This window comes from Podarcis liolepis, assembly GCF_965112155.1.
Source record: "Podarcis liolepis genome assembly, chromosome: 3".
Lineage (NCBI taxonomy): Eukaryota > Metazoa > Chordata > Lepidosauria > Squamata > Lacertidae > Podarcis > Podarcis liolepis.
Window position 1 is genome coordinate 8,450,427 of NC_139557.1, and position 15,139 is coordinate 8,465,565.

The following is a 15,139-nucleotide window of genomic DNA, read 5'->3' on the forward strand; positions in this document are numbered from 1 at the left end:
CCAGGCCTTAGGTTGCCTACCCATGTCCTAGGACAACAATGAATAGCTACTGAGATACATTAGTTGCTTTTGAATGACCAGAGAAATGCACTGGATTTTCAAATAGTCATTTGGAAAAAATGCATTGCATTCCTGAGCAATGGGCAGCTTATGCAGTATAATTAAGGAATGTCACAAAGAACCAAACAAGAATGTATTGTCCATTCAAATGGTCACTGAAATACATTGGTGTGAGGTAGGCGATGAACCCTGAATAAATAGCGTCTTGGCAGGCATCTTTTCAAATGCATTTGAGATGAGTTGCATCCTGTTAAATAAATGCTTGAGATGAAACAGGAGCGTAAGACATTCAGCATTGTAGTGTTGAGGCACTCCTTATTTTCTCTTTTCAGTGCAATCCCCAGTTGCAGAGGATTCTTGGGGCGGGAGAGGGATGCTTTAAACATGTTTTATTTATATTTTTTAATAAAATATTTATTAAAGTTTCAGAAAAAGGAATTACATAAAAACAAGAAATACAGAGGTAAAAGACAAAAATAAAAATACAAGAAAAATACAGAATAAAAAAGTAAGTACACTTACAGAAAAAAGGAAAAATAAAAAATCAATCTTTCCATATCTTACATTCATATCCTTGTTTCCCTGACCTCATCATACCTCCCTTTTTTGTGTTCCAATTCAATTAATTAATTCAGCAATTTCTTTCCCTCCTTATTATTCTGATCTTTGATCTTAATATATTATAACATTAAATTTTTACCTATTTAGAAATCCAATTTTCCATTTTCTTTTATATCATTACAGCTAGAAACCACTTAACTTCAATCAAACATCATTCTAACATTCATTAATTTTGCAATATTTCTGTAAATAATCTTTAAATTTCTTCCAATCTTCTTCCACCGACTCCTTTAAACATGTTTTAAATGTGAAGGTGTGGATGTGAAGTTAGGGAGAAGCAGAAGCCTAAGTGGATATCACCCAGTTATAATATCCATCTTTCCTGTCCTGCCATTTTTTCCCATGTTGAGGACTCCAAAACCAAATCAAAGCTCCAGGGACGGATGGTGGAGGGGTGAGAAAAGCTTTGAGATAGTGATATGGTGAAAAGGTCATTTTTTTCTTAACCATTCTCCATCAATCCATGAGAAAATAAATAGAAAACTTTGGTGAAATTCCGATGGGTGGCGTGTTGAGTTTTTGTTATGCTCCTCTTACTTTCAAAGCAGCCAAAGTGTGTTCATGGAGCCCTTCCTTTTTTTCTCCAAAACATCTCTCTGCACAAGTTGCACTCTGGGGCCTTTCCAACTGCATGTGCTTCCTAAAAACCTCATGGTATCCTCTGCTGGGCTTTCCTGCGAGCACAGGAAGGTGGGGACATTGCCCCATGAACACCTGGCAGCTGTTCATTGTTGTTCTTTTTAAGCACGGTTCCTTTTACACTTTTAGAGACAGTGCAGAAAGATGTTTTTAAAGGTAGAAGGAAGGACTTCCTTTAAGCGTTTTCTGTGCTCTGTGGCACAATAAAAATAGAAGGCACTTTTGCAAGGGAGGATAATGGATAAATTTTTGGACAGGTTTCAGCACTACTTAGCAGGGAGGTTGATAGTGCAGGATGGGGTAAACCTTAAGCTGCCCCATCCCAGCTACTGATGTAGAGCTTCAGATATCTCCACCCCTTGCACTTTTGTCAACAGGGAAAAAGCAAGTTTACCACGCTCCGGTTATGTTCTTAGGGAAAGAGTAAAATTGCACTTTCTTCATCTAGCCACAAGATGGAAATAGACTCCAGTTTATTTAGCTGCATTCATTTTGGCTGCTCTTGTTTTTGGGTGGGATACAATCCCATTCCAGCACATTCAGCTTTCACCATTAAAGTTGCTTTGGCACTCCTGCACAACAAATCTGCTCTCCCCCCGTCCCCACATATCAGACTTCTTGCACGATAGGAATAAGGTTACCAGATTTTTTTCCAATGAATCCGGGGACATTTTTCAACTTCAATGGATTTTGTATGGGGACTGATTTGTAAATCCGGGGACTGTTCCTGGGAAACGGGGACGTCTGGTAACCTTAGATAGGAATATACTCCCCATGGTTACAGTGTTGGATTAGGACCTGGGAGACAAGGGTTCAAATCCCCCACTCAAGCCATGAAACTCACTGGGTGACCTTGGTTCAGCCACAGTCTCTGAGCCTAATCTAACTCACATGGTTGTTGTGAGGATAACGTGCCATGTGAGCCACCTTGAGCTCCCTGAAGGAAAGGTGGAATATAAATGCAAGAAATAAATAAAATAAAATAAATAAAAATTGCATGATGCAATGTTGTATTTCCTCCAGACACGCAAATCAGGATGAATGCTGAATAAGCAGATTGCACAGAAGTGACCTATGCTGGTGTTTCATATGTAAAGGGAGGACAAAGTTACCTGAGGAAAATAATCCAGTCTTATGCTTTCTCTTTCCCCCTCTAGAAGTGCAGAGTTAAGAGGCAGGTGATGTAAAGAGAAGCAACCTGGCCTTGGGGACACGGGTGGTGCTGTGGGTTAAACCACAGAGCCTAGGGCTTGCCGATCAGAAGGTTGGCAGTTTGAATCCCCATGACAGGGTGAGCTCCCGTTGCTTGGTCCCAGCTCCTACCAACCTAGCAGTTCAAAAGCACGTCAAAGTGCAAGTAGATAAATAGGTACCGCTCCGGCGGGAAGGTGAACGGCGTTTCCGTGCGCTGCTCTGGTTTGCCAGAAGCGGCTTAGTCATGCTGGCCACATGACCTGGAAGCTGTACACTGGCTCCCTCGGCCAGTAAAGCGAGATGAGCGCTGCAACCCCAGAGTCGGTCACGACTGGACCTAATGGTCAGGGTCCCTTTACCTTTACTTTTAACCTGGCCTTTAAAAGTTTCAGCACCGACCTGGTCATTCTGTTGCAGATTACAGCGGTTTGCATACTCCTATAATGCACAGGGCAGGCATCTCTCATCACTTTGTTTCACATGGTTTTCCTTGGTTTTCATTTCAATGAGTCTTACTCCACCCCAGGTAAGTGGATATAAGACTGCAGCCTCAATCAAGATATCAAACCCATTATTAAACAAATATTACATCCCTAGTTATAGCTGGTGTAAAAGACCATATTTTAGCTTGGTGCGAAGTGTAGTAATCTCTCGAGATGATACCCATGCTGTTTCTCAAAGAGAACTTTTGGTACTAAGGTGGATCCAGCTGTATCTTGATGCATTCATAGTCTTACTTCATTTTATACAGCCTCTCAGATCTGCTTCCTTTTGGATGCTAAGATAAATCATAGCAAATGGTCTATTTCTTTTAAAAAAATGAAAAGTCAAAGTTCTAATCTTAAAGGGCATCTTTCTGTCTTGAAGGCAAGAACTGCTCCTCAAAGAGCAAAGTGGTAAAGTAAACTGGGGGATGTCAAGTGGCAAGACAAGCCCACTTTATCCTCTACTTTTTACTAACAAATAAAATATGTGTTAAAAGGTTTATTATGGCCCTTTCACAACAACACCAAATACATACGATTCTGAAGGACAAAAGCTGTTCTTTCAAGCATTTCCACCACTATAAAATAATGTTGCTTTAGATCAAAGATTGCCACCGTGCACCCCATACGTTAGATCTGGCACTAATGCATGTCACCTGGCCCAACATTATTAATTAAGCAAGTGTTAAAAATATTGTTCAGTCTGACTTGTTTTCTACAAGTTGTAAGGAAAAGTTGCGTTTCACACTTAAATAGGCCAGCTTTTGGATTTTGCATGCAGTTATATATTTAAAGGTGCATTTTTCTGCAATGTTGTGCTTGTTCATATTGCTCTCCACAACTCTGAATTTAGACTACCTGTGGCCCCACACAAGTACAGGCTGAGAGGGAGAAAATCTCTTGAATGTTTGGCATCTCTGCCTCAGAGCATGTCAGAGGTTAATGCTGGAGTCTATTTGGCTCAAATGCAGAATGGGAGAATACGTTCTGCATTGCTGGCACCAGAAGAAGTATTGGTCGACTTGCAAATCACAGGGAAAGCTGGTTAAGCGACAACCATCGGTGGATACCTTACGTGTTGTAGTCTTAAGATCTACACTAAAGTATCCCTTCTGCTACTTACCTGTGTAGAGGTGGCTTGACTGGACCCTACCCGAAGGAACAGAACCCAATACTGCCTTGCCACTTTGCCACCCATCCATCTCTAGCAAAGATGGTGGGGGCAAGATGTAAGCCTTCGCACAGGGAGAAATCCAAGTGTGCACAAAAACGCATATACCAGCGGGAAAATATATTGCAGAATTGTGAAGAATGGAATACAATGAGAAAGAGAGAGACAAAAATGGGCAGATTCATGCGCTCCTTACTGCTGTCATACATATAAACTCAGACCTGGCCATGCAAAGAATCATGATAAGTAATAGCTTCCTGACTGGCCATACCAAAAGGTACCATGTTCTAAGAATACCTCTATTGTACCACTGTACGATAGAATCTATATTCTTTTTCCAAAAAGACCAATCATGGTGCATTCAGACTAAAGGAATTTTATTTCAGATTCAGGAAAAAAAAACAGTGAACAAACATGATTGTTTGGGAGTTAGAGAGTTTATTCTCTGTCAAGTTAGAAAGGAACTTGATTCATTAGGCAGCACACTCTAGGCAAGAACAAGTGAGGGCTTGAGGAACATCTTATGTGTAGAGGCAAAATACACAAATAGTATCATAACATCAGCTCTGCAATCACATATCTACATAGAATGCCTTTAATGTACACAAATGTAATTGGTCCTTTGTAGTGATCAGGACTGTATGGAGCCATATGGACAAAATATATATTAAGAACATTTCACAAAGCGAGGGGAGGAACTTTTAGAAAATGGAGTGGTTATCTGTACAATCAACATAGGTTTTTGGCATCTGACAATTTCTTTCTTTTAGGGCTATGCCTTTATAGTCCTACGAAATATACTAGAACAAGATAGGTGTGATGCAACATAACAATGTTCATTGAAACATTAGAATAGTACAGAATTATACTGCACTAATCATGCAAAAAAATAACCTTTCTGATCTGTCGCTGTTAAACAAACTCATAGTTTTAAAAAAGCAGACATATCAGTGAACCAGTGAGTTTAATGAAGGAATACATCCAACAATTCAATTGATGCCAATGGGAATTTTCCTTCCACCGCAAATAGTTGTGTGTGTGTGTGTTGAGAGAGAGAGAATTATGGAAAGGATTTGCTGTGACAATTATTAATTAAGATACAAGAGATGGGAGGAGGAGGAGGAGGTCATGGAAAGAAGGTAACGGAAATTGGAGAATTTGAAAGTGATGGTTTTATTTTCTCTTTTTCTTTTTGTGTTTTTGTCTTTTTGTCTCTTTTTTGTAATGTTGTCTTTTTTCTGTGTAATCTTAAAAAAAAATTGTGTTTCAATAAATATTATTTTAAAAAAAACCAAGATCAAGTGGGACTGCAGCAGCTGTAAAGGGTTCAATACCTCCCTATCCTTTACTCTGTTCATGGTCTGGATTAGGCCCTCTTGCAGCTGCTATTTACTTTAAAAACACCAGTCACACCATTGCTCGTGTAATTTGGCCCTCCTTCTCCTTGAATACTGGCCCACATCACTGCTAGCAACAGGAGGCTCTGCATAGTTATAAAAACAGCAAGATACTAAACAGTGGCCAACAGCAGCGCTGAGCAGGTCAAAGCACCTGAGGTATAATAAGGCAGGTGGTGTCATAGTTCTTTTTTAGACTCACAGCCTTCCCAGCATGGGCCTTCCTTATTATGTAGGCACCATGTTGAGCAAAATATCTATCCAGCGGTTCGTTTTCAGTTTAACAGAGGTTCTTTTGGCTCCACCCGCCATTTACTGTGGACATCAGCAGAGAAAGACACAGAAGGCATTGTTACACGGTAACAAGGCGTGACATTATATTTCCTCCTAAAAACCTAACTAAGAAGAGTCACAAAGCACATGTGTAAAGATACGGCTTAAAAACGCAGACAAAGAGAACGGGAAAGCACTCCGAAGTCTGAAATAGATGGCAGAACCGTATTTTTCCTTATGAGAAGTTTAGTCACTGAAATGATATACCACTTTGAAGTGATCTTGCTAACATGAGGGTTTGGACTGATCCCGCTAAACCAGAAGAAAATGGGAATGTAGCAGGAACCAGAAGGCAACCGCCTAAAAGAATGGCTATAGTGGGAACACTTAAGTTTGTTGATATGTTTTCCTTAAGGTGCCTCCCTCTCCCATCCAGTCGAGTTCTGTAGCACCAAATCAGTCAGCTACAGTTTGGACACAGTTCTTTTCGAAGCCTCACCAGTCACAATGCATAGATTTGCATTTTCCCCTCCTGGCAAGATAGCTGAAAGCTAGCCTGGATCACCTGAAATCACCAGAAGACCACACGCACTTCAGGCCACATCTCCTCCATTATGAAAACAGGACAGCATCTCTACGTACCCCTCACGTTTTCTCCAAACCCACCCCTTAATATGTGAGTCTCGATCCCTCTCCACAATTCCCCTCCAACTAGTTACCTTCCTTTTCAGTAGCACTTTCCACAACTGCACTGCAAAAATCAACTGCTTTGCTCATTGTTTAAACTATGAACCTGAATCCTCACTTTTAGTGTTTACATCAATCCTTCACTCTCCTCTCATGGCTTTGGAAATCAGTTTAGCCCAGGATATGGCTGTTTCATGAAATACGAGAAATCCTTACAACAAGAACAACAACAACAAAAAATCTACTGGCCATGTCCAAGTGCATAAGGAGGTCTGGCAAAACAATCCTCAAAAAAATTCCAGGGTTTCTTTTTTCAGCCACTGAAGTAGTATAAGTGCTGTTTTTGGACTACAATTCCCATCATCCCTGACCACGTGTCCTGCTAACTAGGGATGATGGGAGTTGTAGTCCAAAACAGCTGGAGACCCAAGTTTGGGAAACCCTACTCTAAAGCATATTCAAAGCACATTCCACCACCCCCTGAAGTTTAGAGTTCCTGGAAATTGTATTTCTGAGAGGTAAACTATAGTGCCCAGAATTCTTTGAGGGGAAGAAACTGCTTCAAATGTGCTTTAATGGCAGAGTGTGTACATAGCTAGCGTTTGCTTGCACATAAAGAAGCACTAATAATCGCACACAGATGCAGTTTATCACATGGGGGAAAAACTATTCCCTTCTTCACTCTAATTACTCTAGAGGGAGACAAGACTAATGTCTATCTCAAGTGGTTTAAACCCTTCTCTTTTGAAGGAATGGGAAATATTCAGAGACTGGAGAGGAGAGCAGAGATTATGACATTAAGATTTCTTAGTGGCCTGTAGAAAACTGGAATGTTGTTAAAACTATCAGATGGTGGTGAAGGTTTGCTGTTTCAGGCTACAAATACGCAAGACTACTCACAAAGCTCAAAGCTTCTTATAACTACATTCGTGCCATTTAAATCAACTGGTGAGGGACCAGAGTGCAGGTAGGTGCGGTCTCTGGCATCTGTAATTAAAAAGAACCAGCTTGAAAAGGATGCAAAAGGCCTGAGATGATGGAGAACAGCTGCTAGTCAAAGGAGACAGTACCGTGCTGCAGGTTAACACAGTCTGACCTGGTAGTGTGACCATGCCTAATGTGCCTGTGCTAATTTAAAGGTCCATAGGGCGCCTGAAGACAGGCTGTACCATCCATGTTCAAAAAAGCAGCTGCATTTGCTTCCTGGAAAGGTACAAAAGGACACGTGTTACGCAATGTACACAGTGTTGGGGTAGAAAGGATACGATCACCTTGGATTTTGTCCAGGGATTGCCTGGTAGAAAAGAAGTTCGCAGCTGCCAAAGAACACATGACCTGCACAATTTCCAGCTATGCACCCACTTGATTTTCTCGAAAATAAAGATACTGGGGAAAGCAGAATTGTTTAACAAGAGAAGGAAAGAGAAGACTGCAATTTGGTAATTATGTTGGCACTGACTCAATATTTGAACTGAAGAAAATGTTGAGAAACAAGTGTTTTCCTCTTTAGCTTCTGTTCTCAGTTAGCTTTTCCCAAATCAGCCTGCAATTCAGATACTTAGCATGAAAAGGTACCCTCATTACGGGCAAGAACATCCCCAAAGGCTTTTATCTTCTCAGCAAAAGATGATGGGAACACATTCAGCTGGTTTCGCCATTTTGGAGATTCGGCGAAAGGGTTCTTTGTTCAAGCCTCCCACCGGGGCAAAAAGTGTACTGGCTCTTAATACCATATTTGTTAGGCAACCTGAGTGGCCAAAAGCAGAACAGATTACATTTCTATGATACCCTGTATCACTTCAATAATGTTTCTTCATCTCATGACACTTTGCATACATTAACGACGGGTTTTATCTGGCATGGGAGACAGGTTTTGTTCTGTTGCAGCCCCATTTATATGATGGGCTACAGAGGATATCTGCAGTGACGTTAGAAAACTAGTCTTCCACCTTATCCTATGACAAGGGTGTGTTTACTGTGTGTACAACAGTAGCTACCGTGAACACCATAAAGAATTAGAGGGAGTTGTGTGGCTAAGCTGCGCTGGGTGGTATCCATTGGAACCAGTGGTACCGAAGGCAGAGAGTCTGACAGTGGGTGCAGCCACAGCCAATGAGAGGTGGAGCCAACTAATTCTACCTTTGACCCTATCTTTCCCATTGAGTTCCACAAGGGCACCACTGAGGCTAAGAAGGAGAAGGAAGCTGTGCCACAGTTGCAAGCAAAGAGGTAGGCAAGTAGGGGCTGCTGGTGAGCAGGCCGAGGTTCGTGGGGCAGTTCCCCAGCAGTCCTGCCTCTGCTATAGACTCAACATGGAACTGGGGCTCATTAATGTGTGTCGCGGGTGGCGCTGTGGGTTAAACCACAGAGCCTAGGACTTGCTGATCAGAAGGTTGGCGGTTTGAATCTCCGTGACGGGGTGAGCTCCCGTTGCTTTGTCCCTGATCCTGCCAACCTAGCAGTTCGAAAGCACATCAAAGTGCAAGTAGATAAATAGGTACCACTCCGGTGGGAAGGTAAACGGCGTTTCCATGCGCTGCTCTAGTTCGCCAGAAACGGCTTAGTCATGCTGGCCACATGACAAACACCGGCTCCCTCGGCCAATAAAGCGAGATGAGCACCGCAATCCCAGAGTCGGTCACGACTGGACCTAATGGTCAGGGGTCCCTTTACCTTTATGGCCTTGTTCTCCCTGGACGTGGTACTCACTCTCCATCTGAAATAAGCCACTTCAACATGGAAGGTAAGGCTGTCAATTGCTGATAGTCAAGATTGCTGTCTACTACCTCCAGGACCAGAGGGGGTCTTCCTCTGAATACCAGTTGGCTGGGGGTCACCATCAGGGGAGGGCTATTGCCCTGCTTATGGGCTTCCCCATGGCATCTTCTTGGCCACTGTGAGAAAGAGGATGCTGGACTAGGTAAGTCTTTGTTTCTTACACCTCCAGTAGTTACATTTAGTCCCTCCTTATTCTACCCTCTAGCTTCTCTTATAGGTAACAGAAGTGAGCACGACAGCCTCCCTTACTTACGCTTCCCATAGTTAGCAGCAGTGGGGGCAAGTTAAAGCAGGGGAAACAGTGTAAAGAGGAAAATAATTAAGCCACCCCTTCCTCAACCTGATCCAATTTAGGGAGAGGAGGGAGGCGAGACCTTAGAGTTCCTGTTAAGTTAAAATTAAATGTGTTGGGAGATCCAATCATGAATATCCTATGTAGTTTGGCTTTTATCACCTGCAAAATGTAAATTGTTTGAGCTGGTCTTACAAAAGTAACTCCTGTATATTACAGGTTGAGAAAATGGGGAATTTCCTGAAGAGCAGCTGAACTTAAATGTTGTTACTGATTGGGAAAGATGCTACTTTCAACTTTTGAACTTCTTTTATTTCCTGCTTAAACATTTGCTAGATCAATTAAAGCAGTTTGCTGGTGTTTATTCTCCAAATGGATTGCTTCTTCCCTGCAAGCTCTCCTATATACTTTGAATGTGTGAGCTGAAATACTTGACTCATGAACCCCAAACAAAGCTATAAGCTTGTGCCAGAAACAAGAAAAGATGTACACTGCCTTTCTCTTCAATGTAAGCTAAATTTATCTGTATCATCTGTTATCTCTGTATGTCTGTCATTTGTTCAACAGGAACCCTGAAATCAAGACCACAGACAGTGAGGATATACCCCCATGCTTTTTGAAGTGTGCTCAACAAATTAAGCAAGGGATAGATGCAATCTTATGACAATGATTATCTAATTGAAAAGCAATGGGATTATTTACAGATTGTATCTTTCTTGCAAAAGAGAACTTGGCAATTTGTGCAAATAGGACTGGTTTAACTGGCTGGGCTACTAAGACTACAGCAGGGCCTTTGTCAGTCAGCATGTCATAGACCTTTAGCCATAGGACCCAGGAAAACAAGACGGCATTCTTTGCATAACACATTGTAAGAAGAAGTACACTTGGAAAGGTACACATGATAAATACTGCTGTGTTCCCACAGAGAAGGGAGATTTTGGGGGCCAGTATTTATGTGCAACCTTTTTTCAAGGGCCTGCACTAAACCAAATTGTGCTGACTGAAAAAGGGTCATTTCAGCAGATAGAGACCGGATCATTCCTCCTAAAAGGCAGATAAGAAATCAGCATTATTATTATTAGTAAGATAATCAAAAGTTTCCTATCCTTGTATCAAGGAGGAGTTCATCTCAGCTTATCCCATTTTATCCTACACTAAAAAGCTCCCCATCTTGTACAAAGAAACACAAGCCAGGGATTGCGGGAGAGTGCCTGGATTCAAAGCACAATCCAGAAGTCCCAGCTGGGTGTTAAAATACAGTAGTACCTCGGTTTTTTAACATTATCCATTCCGGAAGATTGTTCCGAGTTCAGAAACCGAGGCGCAAAGGGCAGTTTGCAAATATAATAGAGAAAATTGAGAAAAATAACATATACAGTGGCACCTCAGGTTACATACGCTTCAGGGTACATATGTTTCAGGTTACAGACTCCACTAACCCAAAAATAGTGCTTCAGGTTAAGAACTTTGCTTCAGGATGAGAACAGAAATCGTGCTCTGGCGGTGCAGCGGCAGCAGGAGGCCCCATTAGCTGAAGTGGTGTTTCAGGTTAAGAACAGTTTCAGGTTAAGAATGGACCTCCGGAACGAATTAAGTACTTAACCCGACGGTACCACTGTACACTCAGTGGAAGCCGTTCAACTTCCAAGGCACGTTTGAAAACGGAAGCATTCACTTCCGGGTTTACGGCGTTCAAAAACTGAAACATTTGTCAATGGAAACGTTCAAAAACTGAGGTACCACTGTACCTGTTTGGGGGAAAGGTAGAGTTGGGCTCTCATTCTGTTCTCCCTTCCTCCAAAACAGTTGATATAATGTATTAAATGTATTCTGAGCAGGGATGCATTTGCAACAGCTCTCTATGCCTATATATTAGAATAAGTTGCCTTGTCTGGAGTCCTGTTTTCATGTCCTAATTCTTACCTATGGCTTAGGGGGCATTTAATGATAATAGTGCAGAAATAGTTGGTAGCAGTGCATTAGAGGTCAAGAACTGCTCTTCTAAAGCAAAGAACAAGCACTTTAACAGTCATAGAGAAAATAATGACTATACTGCTTCAAGTCTTTTCTTTGGTCTGCATTCTTGAGGTTTAAGGCCTTAAGTAATAATGCGTGTTAACTGGTACCAGTGATAAGAAGGAAACCAGAATGAGAATATCTGCACAGGAAGCTTAAATCAGTCTTTCTTCAGTCAGGTTTGTAATATGGATGCTAACACTTACCAATAATCCAGAATGTTCAATTACATTACAAATGCCTTTCATCTGCCTAAACAATAGCCAGATGTTAGAATAAAGGAGCCGAGAGATGCTCAGAGGCAAATTAAGTGTCTTGTGTAAAACAGTCTTTGAACTTGTTGCATCAAGCTCACTGTGGCCATTCTTGTATAGTTACAGGTTCTTGACATTTCTTAGCTGGAGCAGCTAAAGATTCTTTCCAAATATCCCAATGTTTAAGATACACAGATAGTGTGGCTTAGCAGGAGGGGGATAAGAGAAATATACCGTATTTTTCACTCTATAAGACGCATCAGACCACAAGACCACAAGTTTTTGGAGGAGGAAAACAAGAAAAAAAATATTCTGAATCTCAGAAGCCAGAACAGCAAGAGGGATCGCTGCACAGTGAAAGCAGCAATCAATCCCTCTTGCTGTTCTGGCTTCTGGGATAGCTGCATTCGCTCCATAAAACGCACACACATTCCCCCTTACTTTTTAGGAGGGAAAAAGTGAGTCTTATAGAGCAAAAAATACGGTAAATGAGAACGTACTTTTTAGAATAGCTAGGACTAGTTTCCATTAGGCATGCATGTCTGGCATACATTGGTTCAAGTTCACTCTGTATCATCAAGATATATCCAGTAACTGGTAGCAGAAACATAATCCCATAATCTCTGGCCTTAGAATCAAGAAGACTTATCCCTTCACAGAGAGGGGGCCTTTCAGAATACAACAGGGCAGGCTTGATGTAATAAAGGGAGAGAACTCAATTTGTCTCCCCGTGCAAGCTAGGCTATCAAGGTGACCTTGCCTAGTACGATCCAGCTGTCAAAATCTACCTCTCAGAGTGGGCCTTTAGTGTTCCAGCAAAAAGCAAACACCTTGCTTTCACTCGTATCAGCGCACGAGTGTTGCATATTTTGCACACACGCAAAACTATGAAACATCACTACCTCATCACAAAAGTGTCTGCACTCAAAGGGGAAAACACACCAGAAATGTGCACACACACACTTAGTCCGTGACTGGCTACCACAGTGTTCCATACCAACAAAATGGAAAAGGGACGCATCTGTTCAATCCAAACGGCCGCTTGGGTCTGCTCCAAGTTATATATCCTGTTGTCTCCAACATACAGTGTCTCCCCACTCCTTCTCATTCATAGGACTGACTCTTTAGATTCTAGATCTTTAGTGCTAGGTGGCGGAGCAGCAAAGGAGATGTCTTGGTTTCTGTGCATTACCAGAGGTGACGTTTCCCCCTCAGCCTTGCTGTTTGGAATGGCTTCTACGCAGACTTCATTTAGTTTTTCTTCTGCTTTCTCCTTGGCTTCTTTCTGATTCAGATAATGAAGGATACCTGCTCCAAAGGCATCCCCTTCTACATTCACAACTGTAGTGGTCCGGTCCCTGGTCAATTGGGAAAGAACACAAAGGGTATCGGGTGTTAACAAAACATCACAGGAGATGAGATTGCTCAGTCAGCCTACAGGGTACCATCCCCCCCCCCCCAGATGTACACAGTTCAGATGTCATGAGAAACTGAGAAGAACTCAATTTCTGTGAGCAGTCTCAGGGTCAGAAGCAAAGCCCACCTCACGCAGGATACTGCTCCCCCAGTTTTACTTACACGCAGCCCAACAAGCCTTGAAACCTTGAAGAAGGGCCACAGCCAAGAGGCAAAGAATCTGCTTTGAATGCAGAAGGCCCCAAATTCAATGCCTGGTATCTCCAGGTTAGGGCTGAGAGAGACCTGGTCCGAAACACAAGAAAGCTGCTGCTTCCGAGCACAACTGAAAGTGTTGGTGCTGACCTTTAAAGCCCTAAACGGCCTTGGCCCAGTATACCTGAAGGAGCGTCTCCACCCCCATCGTTCTGCCCAGACGCTGAGGTCCAGCGCTGAGGGCCTTCTGGCGGTTCCCTCATTGTGAGAAGCAAAGCTACAGGGAACCAGGCAGAGGGCCTTCTTGGTAGTGGCGCCCGCCCTGTGGAACGCCCTCCCATCAGATGTCAAAACAACTACCTGACATTCAGAAGACATCTTAAGGCAGCCCTGTTCAGGGAAGTTTTTAATGTGTGACATTTTAGTGTATTTTTGGTCTCTGTGGAAGCCGCCCAGAGTGGCTGGGAAACCCAGCCAGATGGGAGGGGTACAAATAATAAATTATTATTATTATTATTATTATTATTATTATTATTATTATTATTATTCAGTGTGGACAATACTGAGAGAAGCAGATTGAGAAGGAGCCACACATGAGCTGCTTTCCTGTTTTCCTCCGTTGCAACTACAGGCAAATGTAGCCACCATGAGAATGAACAAGGACAAGCCTGAACAGCCACAGCAATGACCTCCTTATTCCCTCCAGTAGGAATAAACAAGTGACTGGAATGAAACAGCTCTCCTCCTTGATGATAGCTCAGTCAGTAGAGCATGAGACTCTTATAAGTGGTGCTGCAGCCACAGAGGCTTATTATTATTATTATTATTAATTTATTTATTTATTTATTTATTTATTATTATTATTATTATTATTATTATTATTATTATTATTATTATTATTATTATTATTATTTGTACCCTGCCCATCTGGCTGGGTTTCCAACAGAATATTTAAATACAATAGTCTATTAAACATTAAAAGCTTCCCTAAACAGGGCTGCCTTCAGATGTCTTCTAAAAGTCTGGTAGTAGTTTTTCTCTTTGACATCGGGTGGGAGGGTGTTCCACAGGGTGGGCGCCACTACCAAGAAGGCCCTCTGCCCGGTTCCCTGTAACTTGGCTTCTCGCAGTGAGGGAACCGCCAGAAGGCCCTTGGCGTTGGACCTCAGTGTCTGGGCAGAACGATGGGGGTGGAGACACTCCTTCAGGTATACAGGACCGAGGCCATTTAGGGCTTTAAAGGTCAGTGGTAATCAAAAACAGTGATTACTATAGCTGGCTGGAGGCATCAATACTTATATTGTCCAAGGGTCTGACTCTAACCAGACAGGGCAGCAGCAGTTCCAGGGGAGGAGAGGCTACTCTCTGCTGAATTGTGGCTTGTCTCATAGGAAAATGGAAGGCTGCTTTATAGCGAGTCAAACCAATAGTGCATCTAGCCCAGTATTGTCAGGGCTATTGGCACCTGCTCTTCAGCGTTTCAGTCCTATCTGGAGATGTTGAGGATTGAACCTGTGTCCTTCTGCAAGCAGAGAGGGTGCTCCAACACTGACGCTCCCTACAGCTCCACCCTCCACAATGCTTCTCTCTTAGGGCTTGTCCACACTTATCTTTTGTCCCACTCTTTCCAAGCACAGGCCCACACTTAAAAGCTCTTGTGT

At 42.4% G+C, this 15,139-nt stretch overlaps 1 protein-coding gene across 1 annotated transcript in view; it reads right to left on the reverse strand.

Annotated features, from left to right (window-relative positions):
• Positions 1-11,523: 11,523 nt before the first annotated feature.
• The window catches only part of SLC1A4 (solute carrier family 1 member 4), a 30,130-nt gene continuing 26,514 nt past the window's right edge, over positions 11,524-15,139 (reverse strand). The window contains exon 9 of the mRNA XM_083495189.1: positions 11,524-13,225. Coding sequence (XP_083351315.1) covers positions 12,976-13,225 — 250 coding nt within the window. The 3' untranslated portion in view covers positions 11,524-12,975. The remainder of the gene's footprint in view (positions 13,226-15,139) is intronic.